Raw genomic sequence first — 26,895 nt, 5'->3', positions numbered from 1 at the left:
CATCAGTAAAAGTTGAAATGGCGGTGTTTCAGAGCAATGGCAAGCGCGGGCGTTGTTTAGAATAAGTGTATCAGTATCTGATCAGGTAGATCGCGTTGCATTAAAAAAAAAATGTTTTTTTTTAAACGTTAGTCTATCATATATCCTCCCCATGGCATTTGCCACTTGATTGACATACAGGGCAGCCAGTCTGAGATCTCTTTCCTTCTAACACACTGGTCATCTCACATGCACCCATACAATCAGATTGTGATTCAGACTACGAATGCCATGAATGTAAGTACCCCGATCTACTGTACATGCTGTCAAATAAACGAACCCCACGCCGTGGCTTCGCCTCTGACGCTGACGTGCAGTGAGTGTGTGCGCCTGATGAGCCCAGAATTAGGGCGAAACACGTGTCGTGTACTCTTTGCATTATTTGACAGTAAAACTTTGCAACATTCTATGATCTGCTTCTCACAACTGAAGAGGGCACCGATGTTTGCCGACACATGCGTTACCTGGTAGGTAACCACCCACACAATCAGATTGTGATTCAGACTACGAATGCCATGAATGTAATTACCCCGATCTACATGCTGTCAAATAAACGAACCACACGCCGTGGCGCAACGTAAAGGGCGAAACACGTGTCGCGTACTCTTTGCATTATTTGACAGTAAAACTATGTATATATATATATATATATATATATATATATATATATAATGTGGGTACATCATTTCGACCTGGTCATTTTAAAAGTAGCTCGCAAGCCGAAAAAGTGTGGGCACCCCTGAACTACATACATGTACTTATATGACAGCATGAACTGCTTGTAGATAAGGTTAGTCTTTTATTGGTATGAACATATTGCAGTAGTTTTATTAAAAATAATTGTCGGTCGTTATAAAACCGTTCACATGTGAGATGCCTGTGCACTGTGCCATCCCCGGGAGCCCGGGATTCCTGGGAATGACATGCGGGATTCCCGAATTCCCGGGAATGGATAAATGGATTCCCTAACTGACATGCTTATTACATGAGTTTAGGGTCTGCCACTGGATTAAAGGATTCAACGGCAGATGATTACAGAAGTCATTTGTTTAAGAAAGTATTAAAAACTCCAATGCATTTGAAAAGGATGGCAATCGATATGTGATGAAGCTGGGGATTTGAATACCTGGAGGAAAGCGCTATATGGGACACCGGAGGTTTACTTATTTTCATTTTATAGGAAATATTTGTGCCATTTGGAATAATTCCAAGAGTGATGTAAATTCTTTGTTTGAAAATTGTATTGAAGTATTTGATTTTTCAGTGAACAACAAAAACAACCATAACAATAATAATCCCCTAAACACAATAAACATGGATACACAGCAAAATGACTGGAATTCCAGGCTTTAAATGCATTGCTATAGAGTGATAGGAAAGGGCCCCAAATGGGCTTACCTTAAAACTTAGTAAACTTCATCCTCCATGGTTCACTACCATCTATGAACTGAGTGGTGACACACCTCACGCTCACTCCTGGCTTGTTGAAAACCTCTCTGCAGCTGGCGTCTCATTTGACAAACTCTCTCACGTTGTGCATTAAGTGATGGCGGTCTTGTGTTCTCAGCATACGCTGATATGAACACAGTAAACAGAAACCATGGGTCAGTGCTAAAGGCGAATCATTACGCCTGGTTTTGTGTTTATATTGGGCCGGACAATTCACAGTCCTAAATTAAATGTACAAGTTTATGTGGCATTATGATTTTACTGCCACCATCACTGAAGGCTACCAGCGAGGCTGATAGGTCAAGTACAGTTCCTCCTTTACAAGTAGACTAGCGACATTTACATGCATCCAGTGTGGATGTTACACTTTATCATTAATTCTTTAGCTTTACCTTTGGGTTTGGGAGTGGGTAACTGACCTAATACTGCCCTCCTAAACTCACTGCCCTGTCTTTATGCTACACTTGCTGCCTTAGAAAGGCAAAGAGGATTATTAAAGACCAGTTGCTTTTCTCACTTCTCTATGCATGACCATTACCTGTGACACCAGCAGAATCAGGACAGTTTCTAGTCCATCCATCCATCCATTATCCAACCCGCTATATCCCAACACAGGGTCAGCATGTAAATTTGCTGAACTGGCTATCATAAGAACAAAAAAATGTAAGATAACAGTTTTTATATGTAACACTTCGAAATACATATAGTATATAATGCAGTACATGTTGCATGCTGTGTATGTACACATGCAAATAAACAACCACTTTACTGTATCAAGGATTTCCATTAAAATTGTTTTAAAATAATAACAATTGAATCCATGATGAGGATTACTTAATTACAATTGCCAGGAATGGCACACAAAAAGTGGAGAAATGGCCATGCAGGTAGTTGTAAATGTGGCACAACCATCTCTTATTAACTAATTTGGTTATTTCAGCCACTGGTTTTGAAGAAAATATCGTGATCCTCACACCTAAGAAAGCAGGTGGAGTAAAATGCGAACACTATCGAACATTAAGCTTAGTGATACATGCATTAAATATAATTATTAATATTGTCCTTTGGCACATAAAATGAAAAGCTAAAGCAATACTTTCAGAAGATCAGTTTAGATTTAGAAAGAATTGAGGTACCAGGGAAACAATATTAGCTCTAAGAAAGATCACAGCAGAATATGAAAACATACATGACATTTATAGAAAAGGCCTTTGACAACGTTAAGCGGGACAAAATGTTTAAGGTTCTGAAAAAAGGTGGAATTAGGTAAAGAGAGCATAGACTGCTATGGAATCTAGATAGGAATGAGAGAGCTATTTTATATGGAGGGAAGTAACAAGAGGAGGCAAAAATCTGGGAAGAAGTTAGACAAGAGTGTGCACTAACATCCATTGTGTTCAGTATGTATTTATAAGAAGCCTTGAGAAGTTAAGCAAAATGACACAATTTATTGGCTAATGAGAAAGATTACAATATGCAAGCTTTTGAGGCAACTAATGCCCCTTCTTCAGCTGAGTTGTAATCATTTTATTGATTAGGTGTCATTTTGTCTGACCTCTCACTAAATCTATAATGGCTAACATGGAACAGCACACTAATACTATAGAAGAAGCCTTGAAAGAAGTTAGAGAACAAATAAAAGTGGGAGTAATGGTGCAGGGTGAAAGAATAGATATGCTCAGATTTGTGGATGAGATTGCTATCTTAACTGAAAATGAAGAAGGCCTCAAATACACGTTGGAAAAAATTATGGGGATAAGATATGAGAATAAATAAATCCAAGACAAAAGTAATGGTATGAGACAAGGATGAACAAGACAAAGTGCAGATTGATGTTGGTAATGAATGTCTTGAACAAGTAGATTCATTTATTTGTCTGGGAAATAAGATTATAATGGATGGGCAAAGTAAAGTCAAAGTACTAAGCAGAATTAATCAAGCAAAAATCGGTTTCAACGAGAAGATACAATTCTTGATGTCTCAAATCAGAAAATGGCTTTTAAAAACCTTGGTCTGGAGCGTAGTTTTATATGGCTGTGAGACAAGGACCTTAGGAGTTAAAGAGGAAAAGAGACTAAATTCATTTGAGCTGTGGTGCTACCGGCGTATGTTGAAAATTAAATGGGCTGATAAAATAACTAATGAAGAAATTCTCTGTGGAGTCGGTGAAAGGCCCAGTTTATGGAAAACTAAAGTTCAAAGACAAGTGCAACTTGTGGAGCACCTACAGAGACAGGAAGGGCTCCTGAAATTGATAATGGAAGGACAGGTGAAAGGAAAGAGAGGCAGAGGAAGACTACGTTTGCAATATCTTGAGCAAATAATGAAAGATGTAGGAACTACCAGAAAATGAAAAGGTAGGCAGCACAGCAAGAGGAACGGAGAGTTGCTGCAATCCTGTCTCTGGATTGAACACTAAAGATGAAGAAGAGCCACATAAGGGAGTGAGCGTGGAAAGCACTTAGGCTGAATTAAAAAAAATATTTATAATCAACAGCAGTCAAGAATATAATCAGATCTGTCACATTCAGCTTGAAAGAGAGCTGAAAGGGTGCAAAACATATAAAAAAAACAACAGAACAAAAACATGTTTAGTATTTGGACAATAGAACCCTTTATTTATCCTTACTTTGATTGGTTGTGATTTCAGAATTGCTAAAGAGAATTAGCATACAATAGAGGACGATGCTTTCCTACATTTGCCCGTGTCTTGTGTGTTTATTTACCGCCCTCAGTCACAGGCTCCCAAGGATCACTTGAATCCAAAGCTGAAGGTGCATCTGCCATTTGGCCATTCGGCTACAGTCTCATTAAGAACATAAGATCATTCCTCCATAATCTTCTTTATTATGCGCACCACTGGAGTCTGGAGTGGGTATGAACAAATCCAGTTTAGGCCTTAGTCTTCGTCAATACTGACTTTCAATAGATTTTTGGCAGTAAATTTAAAAGAAGACTAAATCACTGAATAAAGCAAAACAAGTGAACCGTCCAAAAATCCCAAATTGAGGCAAACAGCATTTGCAGAAGAGCATCAGGAAGTCAATGCAAACCAAGATATCAAGTCAAGACAGAACATAGAAGCTCACTGTTCCTTCACGCTGGCAAAACAAGTTAACCAAGAAGTCCTTTTAGTCTTTTTCTTTTCTTTTGTAGCCCTGAAAAGTGTATTTACTGATGAGAAGCAGATAGTCCTCTTCTGCAGATGTCATAAAGTGGAAACATGGCTTTAAGATCAGAAACTGCCACTTGTAGTCAGACGATCATCAGTTATTCAAGTCATGCAATATATTTTATCAAAATATTCAATAGTCTAAGTATATATATTTATATAGATTTGTACATAAATTGATATAACTTTTCAATTGTTAATCTCTCATGGTAAAAATAATGCCTGATATGACACATAAATGTACAGAATACCCAAAGTACTCAACAGAGGAAGTAATTCAGAAAATTAAATCACAATGTATAACAACTAAAATAAAATAAAATAAAACAAAAAATCCAGTAATAAAAATAAGTTCTATTTGTTTTATTTTACAATATATTTATTTCCATTTCAGCAGGTCCTTGTTGAGTGGCAGCCAATTATTATAACGGGCACTTTGAACAGCCACATTCTGTTGGCCATTCTACTTCTTCATTGAAGGATGAACCATCTGTGCATTCAAAAGCTATTTTCCGTCTCTTGCTCTTGATGGGTGCACAACAGAAGCCCCCGGAGCAAGGCCCTCGGCACTCCACTCGCGTAATCTTGCTGGTTGAGGTGCATGATGTATATGCTTGCTGCTTCTTGATGAACTCTCGAATAACTTCGCTTCGACAAAGGAGCTCTGACATGGAAAAAAGAAGAGGAGAGGATTAAATTGGACCCTACTCGACATACAGTGCAAGTGATTCAGTGCCAGTCGTGCACACAGACACACAATACAAAACTTATAGATGCACTCTCAAAACATTAGCCATACCTTTAACAGCAAACAGCAAAATTTTAGACCTATCATATTTTTTTTTGGATATAAGTTCACAAGGACCTTTGCCAGTTTTACCTTGTTTACAGCAGTGGTTCTTAAAATTTTTTAATCTAAGGACCCAAATAAGAAAATCTGTACCATACTGGGGCCCAAGAACAGGATTACTACCATAATGACTGCAGAGCCATACAAATAGCAATGGCTATATGTTAAAATACAGTACACGTTTTGGTTTCCATTCAAGCATATTTCTCAAATGAACATTACTAAAAGAGAAAAGTAGGAAGCAAATGTATTGTTAATAAAACAATAATTATTGAAAACAATTGCTAAAGTATATTTCTGTCAGTGTAAATGCTTAGTGTAAGGTTTAGGTAAGCTGAGTGAAATACATTTTTCATTATAACAAGTGCAGCACAGGGATGTGATGATTTCTAAAAGGATGGTATGAATGGTCACTTGACTCATTGTGTTCGATGAGGAATACAGAAGTAAAAAAATAATTAACTGTAGCTGTTTATCAAATGAGCTCCACCATTAATACATTGTTCTAAATGAGTTTGCAAATCTTTCTGCATTTCAGTTTTCATAACAATTCAATGAGCTGAGTCATGTGGCTAAATAATTTCTAAAAATGTTTGCACTATTTGTATTTTCTACAGGTGGTATAACAACTTAAATGAAGAAGTCGATGAAAAGTCGTCTCTAAAATGTGAAGCGCAGCCTACTGGCTTTGTGCTGAATGCCGAAGTCTGCTCTGCAGTCTCCCTCACAGTTTTCATATTTCCTGGTGATCTTATAGTTCTCAGTGGTTCAACAAACATATCCTTCAGACTATCAGTAGATTGAAATTTATCAGATTACTTTAAAATAGTGGTAAGATAAGGAATTCATTCATGTTGAGTGTGTTTTTTGCACCTCTGTTATAGATTTACTGTAGATTCAATGTATGTCATAACAGCAAACATTTGATGAAGCAGCACATAATCACATTACCAGTGGAACTGCAACTAGCATGAATTAGTGCCACGGCATTATATATACCCTCACCATACTGTCTCATCTTTCACAACACCCTGAAAATCATCGCAAACATTGTTCATTAGCAGTTATTTTGTTTCAACATCTCATAGCAGTGCTGCAATCCCTTCCCCAATCACCTCACAAGTTTCTCTGCGTCATTCATTCCTCTCTGTCTTCTCTTCTTATACGTATCTTTGCAGTCAGTCGTCTCATTTTGACTGTTTCATAGGTCAGTGTCATGAGGAATATTTAGTATATTGTATCATATAAACAATAGCTCTCTGTGAGATGTCAACACCGGTGTTTATAGGCTAAGTTGCAGACCACATACTAATGCAATAAAAAGTAAGCTAAATGTTGAACCGCTCCTCAGAGAGTCGCAGTCAGGGTGGCTGATGGTCCTTATGGATGATACTGCAGTTATGACTCACTAGGATGGCTACTTTGAGCAGCTGTTTAAAACTAATCCATCTCTGTATACTCGGTCTTGAGGCTGATCCTCCAATTAGCTGTGAGCCACCCAATTGCACTGAGGTTGCACAGGTGGTCAATCAGCTGAGGGTAGGGAAGGCTGTGAGGATCTGTGGCATCCAGGGTGAACTTCTCCAGGCTGGTGGTAAGCTTGTCCTCCTGGCATTGCAAGCAATCTTTATTTCCATGTGGGAGATGGGAGTCATCCCAAATGCCTGGAAAATGAGACTTGTCCCTATCTGGAAACGGAAGGGTGATTGCCTGGATTGCAGCAAACACAGGGGGATAACACTGCTCTTGGTGCCTGGTATGGTCCTTGCTAGGGTCATCCTAAATAGGATCCGTGATCACTTTCTCACCTACCAGTGACCGGAGCAGTCTGGTTTTATGCCTAATTAGTCTACCATTGACCGCATCCTGGCAGTTAAAGTTCTCATGGAGTGCAAATGAGAATATCGGCAGAGTTTCTTTGCAGCTTTTGTTGATTTTTGTTAAGAGTTCGACTCAGTAGATTGAACCACCCTATGGGACATCCTGAGACTTTGCGGGATCCCCTCAAAGTTGCTGCATATCATGGCTGGCTAGTATACTAGTACTGTGAATACAGTGCAGAGTGGAGGCAGAACCTCTGCATTTTACTCAGTTGATTCTGGGGTTCATCAGCAGTCTTTTGTTCCTACTCTGTTCAGTTCCTCCATGGACTGAGTGTTGGGCAGAGCTGTGGGGTCCAGCAGCTATGGGGCATCTGTTGGCGAAGCAACATTCACTGATCTTGACTATGCCGATGATGCTGTGATCTTTGCAGAGTCAACTGTGGCTCTGATTGCGACTCTCGAGAGACTGAGTGAGGAGTCAGGGTTTGGGCTTGCGAATGTCCTGGATAAAAACCAAGATCCAGGCCTTTAATAACCTCTTGGGCACGGCCATCAGCATTGTGTCTGTCTGCGGAGAAAGTGCCAACCTTGTTGAGGGGTTTACTTACCTCGGCAGTGAAATTCATGTCTCTTGTGACACTACCTATGAGGGGGTCATTAGGTCACTGGAAAGGGGTGTGTGGTGCTCCTGATATCTTTGTAAAAGGATGAAGGTCCAAGTCTTTAGATTCCTGGTGCTTCCTGTTTTGCTATATGGTAGCGAGGCATGGACGCTATCCAGTGACCTGAGAAGGAGACTGGACTCCTTCAATATTGAGTCTCTATAGAGAATCCGTGGGTATCGCTGGTTTGATGAGGCACATTACCTGCATTGTGAGGGGGTGTCAGTTACGGCACTATGGCCATGGGACGCAATTCCCTTAGGGTGATCCGGCTCACAGAATCCTCATTGTTAAGGACCAGGCCAAGGAGATGCCCACGAAACACCTGGTTGTGGCAGATAGAGGGTCATTTCAGAAAGGTGGGACTGGACTGCACATTTGCCTGGGAGGTTGTCAACTGGGATCCTGAGCTGTTTTGTCTTGTGTTGGGTTCAGCTATGTGCTGTCCCAGTGCTTGCTTCCCAACCTGACTTAAATATCGGGCACTTTATCACTCGCAACAAAATTTGTGCATAACATAAGCATGTGGGGTATCATTTGTGACTATTTCAAGGTTCACTATTATGAAAATTATATTTTTTTATATTTTACTAGGGATCCTGCCCTCTATAGGCAACACTCAGTGGGTGAAAAATAAATTTCTATTATAATCAAGAAAATGTAAAGTTTAAACATTTAAATTGAAGCATGCATTTTAATATTTCAAATATATGATGCAACTATTTTGTTTATTATGTTGTTCTACCTCCTGAAGTTAATCATTACATTTCTAATGAACACCCCAAATTAGGGCAACTTATTTTTATTCTTGTTTTGATCTGAATTCATATGTGACTCTATCTGTGTGTACATTTTAGGTTTTCTAAGTTTTATTCCCTTCTTAAAATTCCAAGCTTTACTTGTTAAATATATATATAACAAACTGAGGTAAATCAAAACTTTTAAATTCCTTGAGATGGTACACCAAGACAAAAAGGCTGAGAATGCTTTGTCTAGAGATATTACATGACACTGATAACATACAGTATGCAGCGACACTCTGGTATAGTTAAGCATTGGTTTAAATTAATAGGACATCTATTATCTAAAATCATTCAATGTGACTACTGTTAGTAGTAACCATGATCATGCTCTGCTTCACGGCATGGGTGTGGTATAGCGGGTCCGTGGCTTTAAAAGGGGCCAGGTTTTAAATCCGTATAGCCGTGCCGTTCTCTGTGAGCGAGATTGCACAACCGCGGGGAGTTAATGAGGTGGCTGGAGCGAGTCGCACCTCCATTTGCTGGTGCGGTCATTCTTGACTGCCTCATTGGCTTTCTGCGGCGTGTAATTAAGGCGCTGCGCCCACGGAGACGCATGAGGGTGTGTGTACTGTATATATATATATGGGTCAACACCAGAAAAAAAGGGGATATGAATAGAGAGATCGATCGAGGGGGAGAAATGAAATAATTGGAGTGAAAGGAGGTTAATTGACAGGAAACAGCAATCCAAGAAGGATGATCTGGCCACCTAGAAAGAGGAGACAGAACGAGCCGTGGCCCTGGGAAGGGGCGTTTGTCGGTTGCGCTCTAGGTGCTAGTTTGCCCCACTGAAAGTTCGGAAGAGTGGGGTTTGCAAGGCAGGTGTCTTCCCGAGGGATCTGAGGAGCGACTACGGGTACGCGAAGGATGAAGGGAGGAGAGCCAACCTCGTCGGTCTGGCAGTGACATCCATAAGGGGGCCAAGACGGAGGTTGGCTTAAGGAGCTCGTGGCTGTTGGGTCTCCACCTTTTGAAAGAGCAATGGGTGAGACGGAGGTGGGCTGGAAAGGAGAGTGATGAGAGAGACTGCATTAACTTCTGCATTTTATTTTAACTTCGGATTTTAAAGGATTTATTTATTGATGGTTTTTATCCCCACTACTGGTTTTAAGGAATATTTATTGGGACTGAAGCCCTGCACTTTATTTAATTTGAACTTCGTTTTGATTATTGTTATAATAAAAGCACTTATGCACTTTATTTTGGAAATATCCCCTGGCTTCATGTTTGAGAATTGTCCTCACTTGTCAGCTCATCTCGCTGACATTACTGACGGTGTTGGGTTCAAGGGCTCCCGTAAAGACGGATGGGAACGTGGAGTGGACCCGCATCATCACAGAGGGCTCAATCTACAGTAGATGGCACAACATTTTGGGGGTCCTTGTCTTAAAGTTGGGAAACCCTGGTCTATTCAGTCAAACTCGGTTGTCCATTGCATTGATAGCATAGGTTCTAGAGGGACTGATTGCACTAAGATTCAGTAATATGAATTGGGCAGTCAGAGAACACTAAAGTTCAGCAAGTCAATATGTTCAAAAGAGGAATTAAGCAGCAAGATAGAAAGTTACTAGAATGACAAAATTGTTATAATGTAGATTAGGTCAAAAAGCAGACGCAAAAGGGAAAATGCAAAATAAAGTTGGATGAACACATGCTAATGATTCAAGGCAAAACAGAAAGACGTTAAACTACAAAATACTTAAAACTGACATTGGAAGCAACAGAAGAAAGTACTAGTTGTATATATGAAGTCTTCTGAAGAATGAGCTTCATGAGATGGGTAAGTTACCTGTCATGTGTGACAATAGGTGCCCTTCAGGACAGAGGTGCATTTAAAACAAGAAGGACCTCCTTAATTAAAGACAAAGCAAACTACAAACATGTAACTAGACTGTTGCATTATTTAACTATAAATAAGCAGGATATTCTGAATAAAAGATAATTATTAACAAATTGACCTATTGTATCCTCTTTAATAAAACCCCTGTGTGCGTCCAGGTGTCTGTGTGTGTGTCTTCTGGTGAAGTGCGCATGCGTGGGGCCACACGGCACGTGTACAGTCTCTTCCTGTGCATTCCCTGTGCAGAGAGAGAGAGAGAGAGAGACATACACACACACACACACAGGCGCGCGCGAGACAGACAGACAGACACATGCATGCCCGCGAGAGGGACACACACACACACACACACACACACACACACACACATACATACATACACATACACACACAGGCGCGTGCGAGACAGACAGACAGACAGACACACGCATGCCCCCGAGAGGGACACACACACACACACACATACATACATACACATACACACACACACATACACAGGCGCGTGCGAGACAGACAGACAGACACACAGGCGCGTGCGAGACAGACAGACACATGCATGCCCGCGAGAGGGACACACACACAGGCGCATGCGTGCATTGTTGCAATGTTACTTTTCTTGGTGGTTTATTAAATTTCGGATTTTTCAAATGTTCATTTTTTTCCTGATGCTTAAAACTCATTAAAAAAAAGTGTTTTTAGCGAGCGGGTTGTAAGGCTATAGCGCCAACTCTTGCAGTGTTAGTTTTCTCTGTTGTTCAAGGTTTTCTTAGTATTATACAATGTTTTTACATTTAGTTTACTATTACGCTGTGCATTCAATGGTATAATTTACTATATTTGTGCTTAAAAACTTAAAAAAAATATATTTACATACAGTTCATATGGTTTGGAACGGATTAATTGTATTTACATACAATCCTATGGGGGGAATCACTTTGAGGTTCCACTGTATTACTGTCAGACAAAATTACAGGCATTTTACGGAAATACAAACCAGTATTACTGAGAGAGAAAATTAAAGGCACACAATACAGTGACACATATTACAGCCACATACAAGGCCCCTTGCCTTTTAATATTGACTGTTCCTACTAATGTTTATGCACTACTGTTCTAGCGCCCGTTATTGTAACAGGCTTAATGTCTAGTGTACTTATAAAGCTGAATCTTACCAGAATCACAGGCTGGTCCGGTGTAGTTGGGTTTGCAAAGGCAGGCGAACTCTCCATTTTCTGAAACTTTGCACTCTCCATGTACACATTTACGTCCCTTGCAGGTTGCTGGTTCCTCTTTCCTGTCACAGTAATGGCCAGAATAGCCTTCTGCACACTGGCATTTATAGGAGGAGCCTGATGCCACACACAAACCTTGCATGCACCTAGAAAGCAACAAGAGTGTGATTAATTATCATTTAGAAATTCAAACTCTGAAGCTGATGTTAGGCGCTTTGCATAGGTCAAGTATATTAAGATATTGAATTCAAAGCAAATTGGGCAAACAAGCCAAACAACAAGGAGAGAGTTCCAAAAACAGAATGATTACTTGTTACTCTGGCAGGGGTCATGGATCTCCTGGTCACAAAGCGGTCCACTTCGACCAGGGGGACAGTCGCATGTTACTCCGACACCTTCTCTCTGGCGACAAGTGCCTTGAGCACAGACACTACAGGAGTGGCATCCTGGGAGAATTCCATCTGTGCGGCGTGATGAACCTCCTAGGTCCTGCAACTCGCCATTAATGCGGACATTGTGAATGCAGCCAAAAAATCCCAGGGGACTACGATCATGGCCATGACGCAATCCTGCTCCAGTCAGTGTGCTAGGGATTCCTGGAAAGACGTACATAAAATGATTTACATAAGTAAATCTTAAATATATACTTTCAACCATTCCAAAACATTATTCTAGAGATCTTGCAAGAGAGAGGAATGCTCAAAAGCTTTATTAGAATATGAAGTCCAGGAGATAAATTATAATATAAAACAAGGTCAAAACACTGGGAGATCAGAAAGAAACATTATCAAACCCAGAAACATAAACCAAATTTGAAGTTGAAATTAAAAAAGAAAAAGATTCCAAACTAGTTTAATAACCTTTCCCTAATTAATTGTAAAATAAAGATTTTGTTTTTCAAAAACGTCCACTCAATAGTCACCTTGTCACCTTGTTAAGTACTAAAAAGGCAATGAAGTCAGCAGTAGTGGTACAGGTCCCTTGTGTCAGACACAAATGCTGTTGTTACAAACACTATGGCAATGGACATGAAAAGATGTCACAAAAAAGTTGACATTTAAAACAACAAAATAGCTTTGCAAAGACATCACCAGAATAATGATAAAATATCATAGCCAAAAGAAATATGTCTCAAAAGAAAACAAAATTACTTCAAATTACATACACGTGTCTCCAAACTAAGAATCACAACAGTTATGTGCATTTTGTTCTTTGTCTACAGCAAAGGCTCCCAAGATCTGTCCCATGGGACCCATGAGGCTATACATTTTTATTCCAGCAAATTTCACAATCATTCTCACTTTTAATTGACCTCATTGTTTGGTAAACCGTCTAAGAATAGTTGAAATATTTGAATTACTGCCAAAACTTGAATGCTTTCCTTTATCGTTTTCTTTTTAATTCACCCTTGCTCCATTAATTGTACCCAAATGCTGACAATACTGAATGCTAAAGGAGGGCAATGACTTCAGTGGCACATTCACAAGTCTGCTCATTTGTAAGAAATGTTACTTAATGAGCAAAGAAGTGAAAATGTCAGAAAAGTAACGGCTCCCCTTTAGCATCCAATACTGTTTGCACCCACACTGCTCATTCCTAGGCATCAGCATTTAGATACAATGTAGGTAGTAAACTCTAGAAAAAAAAGGCAAATCACAAAAAACAAAACAGCATAATAGGTGTCCACATTTGACGCAATAGCAAAAAGTACACATATTTATAAATATCTTAAAAATATAACTAACCAATGAGATCAATTAAAATTATGATTGGTGCACTGATTGTGAAGTTGGTTTTAATAAAAACCTGCAACCACGAGGGACCCCAGGACTGAACTTGGAAACAAGTGAACAGTGCCAAAGAAAGAAAGGCCAAAGAAGGCTTTTTCATGCTTAGCTACCTTGTACAAGACAAAGGTTTTGTTTATTTGTTTGTAAGATTTAATTTTGGAATGAATATATTTTACATTACTTCTTTAAGAACAACATTTAACAATGTAATGTTGTTACTATACTTCATTTATGTAGATGTTTCCCAATCATTCCTGTTCTGTATAATCCTTTGCTGCCACTGACCAAGTTTCATTTTTAAATCCAACATGTTAGATGGCGAGAACTGCCAAACATATTTCTCATTTCTAATATGAAATAATTCAAATATTTTATGTGCTGCATTATTCTTTCCCTTTTCAGTTATCAGTTTTTGACATCTAGATCTTATTGATTTGCACCAAAAATGTGAAGTATGGCACAGCAGGGTTGAATATGTTAACTAAATATACAGTAATGGGCAGCATGGTGGCATAGTGGGTAGCGCTGCTGCCTCACAGTTAGGAGACCCGGGTTTGCTTCCCAGGTCCTCCCTGCGTGGAGTTTGCATGTTCTCCCCGTGTCTGTGTGGGTTTCCTCCCACAGTTTAAAGACATGCAGGTTAGGTGCATTGGCGATTCTAAATTGTCCCTAGTGTGTGCTTGGTGTGTCGGTGGGTGCGCTCTGCGGTGGGCTGGCGCACTGCCTGGGGTTTGTTTCCTGCCTTGTTGGCTGGGATTGGCTCCAGCAGACCCTGTGACCCTGTAGTTAGGATATAGCGGGTTGGATAATGGATGGATGGTGTCAGGGATGCCAGGGGCCATGATCCGGCCAGGACGCCAGGAGGGACTGGAAGAGGGTCAGAGCCTGGCCTGGATCACGTGGGGTTTGCCTTCCGGGTTGCTTTGGGGGCCACGGGTCAAGGGCATGGAAGCCCTTCCCTGTAATGGGCCCGTGGTCACCGCCAGGAGGCGCCCCGATGTCTTGGAGACTTGTTGCCCCAGCACTTCCGCCACACCAGGAAGTGCTGGGGGGAAGACCTTGGGTGTTACCCGGAGGGCTGTCAGGAGGACAGCCGGCACTTCCGCCACGCTGGGGCGTGGCCAACAGACGAATGCCGGGAACACCTGCTGCTCATCCGGGCACTCTTTAAAAGGGGCCGTCCTTCATACATTCGAGGCTGGAGTTGGGTGGAAGGAGGACAAGGCAGAAGGAGAGGATGAAGGCGGCCCAAAGAAAGGCATAGTGAGGCCAGGACTTTGGGAAGGGGTTTGTGCACTTGAGTGGGTCTGTGTGACCGAAGGACTGGGGTCTTTGTGACCAGAACAATTGTATACACTGTAAATAAACGTGTGGTGGTTGTGCAAAACAAGATGTCTGCCTGTCTGTGCCCGGGTGCCGTTGACAATGGAAATATACAGTAATTACAGGTAGACTGTACACATACTTCACATTTTCTGTTTTCTACATAAAAAAATCAGGAATTTTGTAAATGTAACAGCTTTAAAGTATTAACATATTCTGTGACAAAAATTTAAATGCACACAGAAGGAACAATTCAATTTAAAGTTATACAAATAAAGATATTTCCATATCTCACACCTGTCACCCGCCTGCAGACTGAGAGCAAACACTGAATCCAAGAAAGCCTTACGTTCTTTATGTAGATCTTACTGAGGAAACTTTAGTTTTTCCAATTTCATATATTGTGGCAAGCCAGTTAAAACCAGAAGATGTTATGGGATTCTTCCAGCAGAACAAAATTAAACAGGCAATTGTAAATGTGACAAAGACTTCTATATCATAGACTGAACGCTAAGCAGTGGGTTTGAAAGGAAACATATCAGTTGGTGAAAATCTAATGAAACACAAAGTGGATTGAGTAGCACAGTAAAATCCCACCATCCATAACACCTTTCTTTATAAGTTACATTAAGTGACTTTACTGAGAACTAGCAGCAACTATAATGGCTAACAAATTATGTTTGCTCTTGTCACAATAAATAGACCCAATTTGGCAAATTTAACATGTAGAGTAAGCAGAGACTTAAAGGAAAATGAATGTTGAAAATAGGTGGGGGAATTAACAACAGTATCAGAAAGTTTAATTTATCTGCTCCTTTTGAAAATGCAGTCTGACCAGTTTCCCTAAATGAGACAATATCTGAGAATAAATGAACATCCAGAAAGGTCCGGTCACTTATAAAGAGACTGCTTTGAGAAGTGACATATAAATATATTGTAGTAGCTTACCTCCAATGTAGATAGGACTAGTAAAGCTGACGGGTGGCAGTTTTTGGAGTTTTCCCAGATTCTTTGGAGATCCCTTATCTACTGTAAGGCTCACTGTCTGATTCTGGATCAAAAGCTCTATTGAGTGTAACAGGCCATCATTTACCGACTCCACACTGTAGATGAAGAGACAGAAATTGAGAGGTTGTGTTATTTTTCTAATCATTGTACAGTATTTAATAAACAGCAATGGATGACCCACTGGATAGTGTTATTTCCACACAACTCCAGGGACCAGGGTTGAAACCTAGGTTAGGTCAGTGTTGATGGGGAGTTTGCACTTTCTGAGTTTGTGTGTATTTTCTCTAGGTAATTTGCTTTTCCCTTACATATCATAGACATGGCAACTGTAAACTGGCCTGAAGTGTGTGATCAGGCTTAAAGAGAGACTGTGCAGACTCCACAGAAACAATGAGCAGGCACAGGAGTCCAACATATTAGGCAGTAATGCTAAACACTACATCCCTGATTTACAGTATATGCATATTTAATTTAATTAGAATGACACCCTGGCACAGTATTTTGCTCCAGGTAGTTATCCTTACTTCCCTTTGCATTTTGCACATGCTCCACATTTTAGTTTTAAATATTTTACGTTTGAAAACCAGAACAATACAACAGCATGCTACTCAATCAAACATCCTTATATATAATTTGATACTACAGTACTGTATCCGTATGTATGGTGTTCACAGCAATGCCTCGAGCAGCCACAAGAGCAGCGGCCGCGGGAAGGTTGCGTAGGAACCGAAGTCACATGACTGACGCGGAACGTAGACTTGCTAATGCGACCACACGTACACAACGATCACAACAAACGGATGAACAGCGTACGGCTACTAATGCTGAAAGAAATCGTGCAAATCGGACACAAATGAGAGATGAAGAACATGCACTACAGAATGCTACTAACGCTGACAGACATCGTGCCAGCCGTACACAAGCGACTGAAGAAGCTCGAGCAGCCGCAGATGCAGCACGGGTTGAAAAAAATCGAGCAGCCCGTGCCTTGCAGAGGCCGAAAAGGTCTATTTTAACCACAAATCAGTGCCATGATAACAAAATCATTTCAAGGACTTAACAAAACAAAAAAGTATTTGCAGAGAAAGTATGGATTTCTCAAACGTTGAATTTGTAGCCCGTTTCGATTCGTCGCTAGTATGTTAATAAAATAATAGAAACATCCATTTACACTGAAATGAATAAAGAAAACAAAGGAAAAAAAAAAAAAACAAAGCCAAATGAGATTCAACCCTCACCAAGAGAAAGAGGAAAAAAAGAGAGACACAAGCAAAAAAAAAAATCTAACTTTTTTAAATATGACAAAAGTAACCTGAGAGTCACAGTCCTGTCATTTAAAAAAAAAAGTTTCCAACATATCTTTTAAGAGACAATTCATTTTTTTCTAATTTGAGATAACGCAGACAAGGTTAGGTGGGTTGAGATTCTTCCACTTGAGCAAGGTATAAGCTATTACAATTGATTTATTCCTGTACACCAAATTTCACTGTTAATGGATTAGGAGTGACTGTTAACACCAAGACTGGTGGAGAAGTATGTGATGATTTTGTCCCAAAATTATGTTAATTTAGTGCATTCACATAACACACTGCCATGTGAAGCAGAAGCCATGAAAGAGTTTGCAAGTTGACTCATGCCCTGGGCACATTTTGAACAATTTTAATGCGATCGATGAAAAATCTTTAGCTGAATTTTGGAATGCTTGGCGCATGTTGAAATACAGTAGAGTGAATTCCATGGATTGCTGACATCCAACTCCTCTTGTGAAATGCCCATGGAAAAGTCCATTTCCCACATTGTCTAGGAACTCTGAAGGGTGGAATCTCTGAAATATTTATAAATATTGTTGAAATGCAGTCAAGAGTCTTCATCAAGAAGAACCAGTACAGCTTCTGGGATGTATATGGAAGTGAGATGTGGAAAATTTGATAGGCTTCTTTTAACATAATTTTCAATTTGTATATAGGAAAAAAATGTGTAGCTGGAAAGTTAAAATTTGGAGTGTTATTGTTCATAAGATGCATAGGTCGTCAATATAAGAATCTCTAAATGTCTTAATACATAGCATTTTCAGTAAGTTAAAGACTTAGTAGTTCTAAGAACATGAAAAAAGATAATTATCATGTGTAGAAGCAACAGATAAGAGCTCCACGACCTTGGAATGTATCCTGCATCAGCTTCATACTTTAAGTAGTTGGTGGATGACTGGATTGAAGGTAAATAGAATAAGGTACAAAGTTGGGCATTCAAAGAAGATTCATCCATCCATTATCCAACCCGCTATATCCTAACTACAGGGTCACGTGGGTCTGCTGGAGCCAATTGCAGCCAACACAGGGCGCAAAGCAGGAAACAAACCCGGGCAGGGCACCAGCCCACCACAGGGCACACACACACACCTGGGACAATTTAGAATCGCCAATGCACCTGACCTGCATGTCTTTGGACTGTGGGAGGAAACCCACGCAGACACGGGGAGAACATGCAACTCCACGCAGGGAGGACCCGGGAAGCGAACCCGGGTCTCCTAACTGTGAGGCAGCAGCGCTACCACTGTGCCACCGTGGCGCCCAAAGAAGATTCAGAACTGGATTTATTTTCCATTGCATGCCAGGCCAGAGTGAATTTATAAAATTTCTGCTGATTTCCAAGATTTCATTGTGCATATATTTGCTGCCCAGTAGTAAAACTGAAAGTTAGGTAGTAGCCTGCCACCTTTTGCTTTAGATTCTTGTAGATTCATCTTGCATATGTGGCCATTTTGAATTCCAGACAAATGATGTTATAATTAAGTCTAATTTCTTAAAGAATAATTTGTTTATGCATATAGGGGTACTCTGAAATAAATATAGCATCTTAAGGAGGATGTTCATTTTGACAGTATTAATTCTCCATGGAGGGTGGACCATCTGTTAACATCTTGTTTGATTCTCTCCACAATACTTCCAAAATTGTATTGGAAAAGACCTTTATATTTATCATCACATGCTTCACATGTTGTAGTTTGGTTTCCCAGTAATTCCAGTTTCCTTCTAAAATGTGTATAATAGGTTATTAGTTATCTATAAATTAGTCAGATAAGCATGTACATGAGTGTGACTTTGAATGCATAGCCAAAGCAGACCTGAATCTAGTGCTGCTGTGTTTATTTTAATGTGTCGACATCTTTGATTAAGTTAACTATAGCTCATTTGGTCTTATTAGCAAAATGCTGCCTGTTGTCATTTACAAAGCTTGTTAAATGACATTAAAATGTAAAGTGCCATCATATTCTAAGGATGAAACTATGACTAAGTACAGTACAATCACCTGAAAAATCTGGTTTTAATACAGACATAAAGAACTCATTGACATATTAATCCAAATATTTGAACTTTCACTACCCTCCCTGAAGGTCCTTCTAAAAATACTGGTTACTCCAGATGAAAGTGGATCCTCCTACACTTCATATTTCATCTTTTGTTTTTCACAGAAACGCACAATTCTTGCCCTTCATTTTTCTTCTTGAACAAGAAAAATGCTTGCAGCCCAGAAAAACCACTAATGCCAGATCTTTATAATACTTGTCCACACTGAGACAAAGTGGTCATCAACGACAAAATTTAGAATTTAGCAAAGGTTTGTTTCAAGATTTAAACTCTGCAATAAAAGGACACCGATTTTAAAGTTTAAAAGGTTTCAGAGAGGCACAACTTAAGAGTTTGGAACATTAAATGAGAATTTTTTTTTATACAACAGTCAATACGTCTTTACTTCCAAGTATGTATTTACAAAGAATTCCATGATGAAGGGTTTTACTATATAAAGCAAACAAAAATAAAACTCAATAAAACAATATATTCATAACAAACTCAATAATGTAGTTCTTAAAATCAAGATTATAAGAAAGTACGTAAGATACACTTTATTCTGTTATAAGGTACAGTAAGATGGCAAGCAGATGTGTTTAAATGATAATACATGATCTATTATTAACTTCTAAAAATACTGCTTAATGCATTACATACCTTAAAAACAACTGCTAGTATTACCTGACAATTACTTTTGTTGATTTTACTGCAATGAAATGTACTATTCAGATTTTTTTCTCCTTGTATGAGCCCTCATTCTCAGTTGCAAAGCCTTGAAACTGAGCCACCCAGAATAGACCGTTCTTAGTTTTTCTGTCTAAACATGATGCTTACTTTCTTCACTTATTTATGCTTCCACCTGATAAACATCTGAAGTCTCTTATATGCATTGAACCCGGGACATTGTTCAGTTATCTGTCCCAAGAATATGTTAACAATAATATGAGCAACTTGTTAATGTTTTTAAACAGACCAATTCTGGCTTAGGGAAAGTAAACGTAAAAGCTGCCTGAAAAGCCAGTGAGCTTTCATCTCCCTGAAGTGTACAATTGTGTCTATGATATTAAACAGACAAACTAATATAATGAACTAGAGACATGAAAAAAGTAATGGAAGGAATCCTGAAAAGCAAAACGGCTGAATTAAAAGCTGTAAGAACATAAACCACCGCACCTTTTACTGTTCCCAGTAAAAATAGAAAGCATATCTTCTACCAGACAAGCATGGGGCGTCGTTGGTTTTGCCACAGCTTCACAAACTGTCCCGTGTTGTAGAAAGAAAGTTTTTCCATCAGCAAGGGAAATACCTGGGCACTTCACTGAAGTTTCTCTTTCTGAAATGCTTACTTCTACTAACTTCAAAGCTGCTTTAAAATGGTATCTGATGGCTCTGATGAAGATAAGTTAAGCTGATTACAAGGTCTGCTTCAAATATTAGTAAATATAAGTCTTTGTGAAACAGTCTTCTGTGCTCGTCTATGAAAACTCTGTAGATAGTCCAGGACTCCCCTGATAAACCCTTTGGGACCACAGAGAGAAAATACGCGCAAATACAAATTCAGAAAAAGATCACTGTTAGAATCCTTTCTTTTACAGTATATTAGCCTGCGTCACCCTTAACACGATGTGCTTCTGTTCTCCATGCTCTTAATTAAATCAATTTGCAACAATGGCCTGTGTCAGGGTTGTCACTGTAAGAAACTGGGTTATGCCACGCAAATACGAAAGAGACATTTTAACTGAGCAAATCTTAACTGATATCTTTCTCCATAACTACTATTGTACATTCTATGGTATCAGAATAAGATTTTGGTGTTTGGTCAAAAATTCAGTGTCACTTGATTAATCTAATTTAAACAGAGGAGTTTGGCAGCAGTGACACCCACTGACCCCATTTTTAAAGAATATGCTTTTATTAAGTAGGGTGATATGGTCTCCCAAAACTGTTAAGTAAGAAACGCATTTTTTTCATCCAAATACGAGCAGAAGCCCATTCATAAACCTACTAAATTCTTTAGGGCACTGGGTTGACATCTTAAGCTATTACAAATTGCCACATAATTAATTAATCAAGATGGTAGAGAGGCAAGTTGCAGTGAAAGAGATCTTCATAGACTTAATTTGGTGCAATGTGACGATGCTGGTTCGGCTCCATGCTCCCATCTTGCTTCTGGGAGCCCTTGAACCCTGCACCGTCGGTAATGTTACCGATGAGCCCGGCAGTGAGGCACAACAATGGAGCAAGGGGATGGTGCAAAATGTGCAAAAGTGCTTTTATTAAAATCGACAATAACAAAACAAAATCCAAATTAAATAAAGTGCAGTGCTTTTAAAAAATCTTCAATAAATAAATAAACCATAAAAACAGAATTGAAGTGGAGGTTAAAATCCAATAGAAAAAAGATCTTTTAAAAAACAATGAGGTTAAAATAACGCTGGAAACAGTCTTTTTACCTGGCGGCTCCCCTGCTTCTCCCATCGGGCTTTGCAACAGGAGAGTCGCCATACCTGCAGCTGACCTTCTTTCCGCTCCTCTGGTCTGGAGGCTTCCTGATCCATGGCTTCGGCTATACGCTCTCCAGACCGAGACTTAGGTTCCCAAAAGGCCAGGACACTCACAATGGGGAATCCCTCACCCAAGCCTCCCGACTCCCGCTGCCTTCTCGGCCTTAAGCGGCCAGCCGTCCTACTGCCGGTCGCTCCCGTTCCTCCATAAAAAGCTCAGCGGGACCGAACACTTCCAACTGCCCTCGGTGTTGACAAACACCCCTCTAGGACTGACTGTCTAGCTGACTGCCCGCGAGCCTTCGCTCGCTGGCTCTCTCTCTCTCTCTCTCTCTCTCTCTCTCGCTGCTTCCTGCAACCTGTTAATTTCTCCCTTTTTTCCTCTCCCTTCCTGGCCGCCTCACGCTTCTATTTATGATAGGGACGTGATTCACCTGTGGCAATCAGCGGCTCCCGGGAACAATTACGGAAGCGGACGACTCCTCACCTGTGCACATGACATAAGTGGGACTCACCCGCGCCGCAAATAAATCACCCCAGGAACCACTTCAGCCACACATCACCATGCACCCTCACAAAGCCGCGAGTGCGGTGATTATTTACTTAAAACTGGCCCTTTGACATGAGCTGTGGACCCGCTATACCACATGCTCCTTAAAATACAAACTAAAAATTCAAGAAGTCCTTTTCTAACTTAACTAAATATTTATCTGCTCTGCTCACAAATAAAGACTGATTTATTGGGGTAGTGCCGTGGTAACACTGCTGCCTTGTAGTAAGGAGACTGTGGTTCGTGTTCATGCTATTCTCTCCATGGAGTTTCATCTGAGAGTTTGGTTTCTTCCCATAGTCTACAAATGTGAAGGTTAGGTGAACTGCTGCTGATAAATTGGCCTCAGTGAGTATGTGTGTGTTTGACCTGTGATGAACTGCTACACTGTCCATGTGTTGTCCCTGTCTTGTGCCTAATATTACTGAGATAGATTCCAGCCTCCTCCTGACCCTACCCTGCATGAGCGGGTTAGGAAAATGGACGGATTGATTCATTGACAAGCTAAGGGGGAAAGAAGGATAGTTCCTTATTAGCTTCCTTCTAGAAATTCATATATTTAGTGCAGCATACTTGTAAGGGTCAATTACTGGCTATTGTATTTTATTGTTTCGCTGTGTTATGATTGCCTGTTGGCATGGTGTCATTGTGGTGAATGTCAAGCTCATGTGATGTGAGCACTAGCGTGATATCACAGTGACTTTATTTCCTAATTAAAGGGACACTTTATTCAAAAGAAAACTCATTGAACACTGATTCTCACTCAATAAGTTTCTTTTTCTTCTTTCAAGTTTCCTTTTCACAATTTGCTTTTCAAATGCTCTGATCCTTTTTAATCATTTTGGGTTTACTTTTTGATTCCTGCTTTCTCTGTATTCTTTTTTTTTCTCGAAAGGTCCTTTATTATCAAGAAGGGGCGCGTCGACGTCATACAGCAGTCGCCGGTGGGTACGACCTCGGATCTAGCTGCTTTGAGTTTGAACTCCATTTCCGTCATCCGTGGGAAAATGCAAGACCGAGATTCTGTTATGGATTCTGTAATTATTGAACTATCCCGGCATTTTACAACTTTAAACAATATATGCGAACTTTTTCACCCAGTTTTAGATTTTAAGAATATGAGTGCCGACGAAATATCCGAGTACTGCGGAATTTTGATTGCCAAATACCCAAGTGATCTGACTACTGACTTGAAAGGAGAGTTGCTTCACATCAAAAATGTGTATGATGTGACTTTCAAAGATTGTGGTAACAGTTGTCTTGATTTACTAAACTCAATATTTGAGCTTTGACTTGAAGGCATATATCCAGAACTATGCGTAGCGTTGAGGATATTTTGTTGTCTCCCTGTCTCTGTGGCACAAGGGGAAAGATCATTCAGCAAACTTGCAATTATAAATAATCATTTGCGGTCGACTATGACCCAGCAGAGGCTGAATGGTCTTGCAACGTTATCCATTGAACATGAACTTGCAAATACCATAAGCTTTGATAAAGTCATTGATGATTTTTCAAATATTAAAATTAGAAAATGGTCAGCAAAGCGTTAAGGGATTAACCCACCAGCCAGTAACTGCTGATTACCATGAAGTTTACACAACATGGAGAGATATTTTATATTCAGAATGAGTTTTTCAGAATAAACTATTCCTAGTTAACCATTGACTTTCAAAACCCTTCGTCAAAAACCAGGTTTTCGAAATTAAGTGGCATTTTAAAATATACGCACATATTTGAAACACGAAAGGGGCCCAAACTCTGTCAGCTGCCTGGGGCCCAGAATTTCCTAGGTGCGGGCCTGCTGTAGTTGATAACAATGCCAGTCATAACAAGAATCCTAAAGCTATTTTTATTGTTCTATAAACCTTAGTCTCCCCCAAAGTATTTCCTTTATTTTAAACAAGGTTTTGGATGTTTTTAAAACTGCAAGATGATCTTATAAGACATAGCCACCATGATGCTAGGTGTCATATAGCACATGTGCCATATGTCTGCTAGTTTTGTTTTGTGCCTCCTGAAGTGTGACAAGGTTAACAGACTATCACACGCTGCTGCCAAATCTCCCACTTGGTGGTACTTGTACCTCTCAAAACGAGAAGACCTTTTTACTGAGGCTAGCTGCCACTAATGTAACGCTGCCCATTGAGAAGGGCATGTCGCAAAAACATGAAAATAAGACTGTTTAACTAAAGAAACTGAAAGCATACCCCATGCATGAGTGAGAGAAGCTTTGTTTTTATTTACTGTATATGAATTTGTCCTCCCATAGCCTTTTTAAAAAATGGAAAATGAAACAACACCGAGAGAGTTTATAGGGAAAAATAATAAGCCAAGAGAAATAATCAAATGATTGTCAGAATTCATCGCTGTAAACATGAAGAGAAGAAAAACAGTCTTGGTAAGCATTATCTTTAACAAGATCACGGAAAAATGGTAATGTGCGTATTGTTTGTGATAGTCAACACAAATGCTAAATTCATTCTTTCCTGTGGGCAAAATCCCCCAAATGTCTTAACTGTCAGAAGAGTAAATCAGGCCCCATACATACTATACAGGGCTAAATAATATTTTTCTTATGGGGTTTGACTTAGTGATCGCTATAAATGATTGCTTCACCTCTGCCAGTTCAGCAGGTTAAAACAATTTGAATAAGTAATACTTAGTTTTAAAGTCTGACTTAAACGCTGTTGCTTCTTCTTGGGTAACGTCAGTTTGCCAGACAGCTGGAGACAGTGGCTTGGCAACCAACGAGTCCTGGGCAGCATCTGACAAAGAGTCGGGTTTTTGGGGCTGTGATACACACACAACTCCACCCCTTAACTTCCCCACTGCTTTTAAAAGGGGGCCCCAAATGTGTCCTTGCAGACCTTACAATCTGCAGCCACAGAAAGACTGGCAGACCCCTCAGGACGAACATCTGCTTTTGATCATCTTGGAGTCATTATTGATTAGAAGGATAATGATGACATTAATGGGAACAACAACAGCAGCAACTGAAAAACAGATTGCCTGGCTTATATTATCACTCGCTGATGCAAATGTGATGAATTACACATGCCTGGTACATTGGTTTAATGTTAACATTTTGATTCAGGGACGATGTATCATATGTGTTTGCAGTGTTGTAAGTACTTGGTGCAGTGTGAGATGACACAGGTGTATCCTTTGGATGTATTCCCCACATGTGATGATGTAAAGAGCTGATCATTTATTACAAATTCATACACTTGTAAATATGAACAATAATTAAGCAATAAGCCAAAACAGCTACTGAAAATGTCCAAAGTTGGTTCCTAGATGTTTGGATTTGCATGTTTTCACTTGCCCCTCCACCAGACCATGAGGGGGTGACCGCCCTGGTGGCTTTGGGGACCACGGGTATAGTGCTTTGAAGCTCAACCCTGTAGGGGCCCGTGGTCACCACCAGGGGGCGCCGCAGTGCCTTTGGAGCCCTGGATCTCAGCACTTCCGCCAGACCTGGAAGTGCTGGGGGGAAGAGGACCAGGGACAATCAGAGTGCTTCCGGGTGCGCAGCCGGCACTTCCGCCACACTGGGGAGTGCCAGAGGAAGATTGTCGGAATGCACCTGGAGCACATCCGGGTGATTATAAAAGGGGCCGCCTCCCTCCATACGAGGGCTTGAGTCGGGAGTGGAGAAGGACGGAGCGCGGGAGGAGAGGCAAGGAGGCGGCCTGAAAGAAGAGAAGGCATTTGTGTAGTTGGCCTGGACTTTAGGGACTTGTAGGGGTTTGTGTTGCACTGTACTATGTATAATAAACGTGTGTTGGGTGTTACAAACATGTCCACCTGTCTGTGTCCGGGCTGGCTTCCACACTAGATATTGATTATTTGTGGACAGGTGACTGTTTCTGTCTCTCATGCCTCCGTACAGGTTAAACAGTAACATTTTACAGTTAAGACGCTTTGTCTGCAGCACATCAGTAGTTAATTGTGGTGTGCTATACACTAATGTAAGAACATGCACTTAAGGAAACTCTGTTACCCTGTGCATGTATATGAAATATGCTTAAAATGAAAGGCATTAAACAAAGTTAAGACTGTTAGAAGAAACAAATGCCCCATTGGTCTGAATATTAAGATTGAAAATCCATGTTACTGAGCAAAACAAAGCCCCCTTTAGGTACATTGAAACAATTAAATTTTCAAGTTATGGCATTCCAGTGAGACACATGAATAACTCAATGGGTGACCTACACAATGACTCATTGTGTAATGCAAATTATTTAACCTGGTAAGGCTCACATATTAAAAATGTGAGAGCAGCACTACTTTTTCCAAATGACTTGAAAGTTGCTTTGGATAAATATATCTGCCAAATGTATATATTTAATGTATTGTGATCTCCATATTGAAAGTAATGTGATAAAGTGAGGAAGATGAATGCTTACTAATGACTGCCAATGACTAAACAACCTCTGAATGCTATAATACAATTAAGCATTCTGCCTCTTTGTGAAAAGAAAATCCATTTTGATTTAA

General features: G+C 40.1%; 1 protein-coding gene across 2 annotated transcripts in view; it reads right to left on the bottom strand.

Moving 5' to 3' along the window:
* Positions 1 to 4,085: 4,085 nt before the first annotated feature.
* The window catches only part of slit3 (slit homolog 3 (Drosophila)), a 529,641-nt gene continuing 506,831 nt past the window's right edge, over positions 4,086 to 26,895 (bottom strand). For both annotated transcript variants that reach the window (XM_039774192.1, XM_039774193.1), the window contains 4 exons: positions 15,932 to 16,086; positions 12,181 to 12,466; positions 11,811 to 12,016; positions 4,086 to 5,324 (listed from right to left, as the gene is read on the bottom strand). In XM_039774192.1, coding sequence (XP_039630126.1) covers positions 5,083 to 5,324; positions 11,811 to 12,016; positions 12,181 to 12,466; positions 15,932 to 16,086 — 889 coding nt within the window. In that variant the 3' untranslated portion in view covers positions 4,086 to 5,082. The remainder of the gene's footprint in view (positions 5,325 to 11,810; positions 12,017 to 12,180; positions 12,467 to 15,931; positions 16,087 to 26,895) is intronic.

Source organism: Polypterus senegalus, chromosome 13 (genome assembly GCF_016835505.1).
Source record: "Polypterus senegalus isolate Bchr_013 chromosome 13, ASM1683550v1, whole genome shotgun sequence".
Classification (NCBI taxonomy): domain Eukaryota; kingdom Metazoa; phylum Chordata; class Cladistia; order Polypteriformes; family Polypteridae; genus Polypterus; species Polypterus senegalus.
This window is presented reverse-complemented; position numbering and strand designations above follow the sequence as displayed.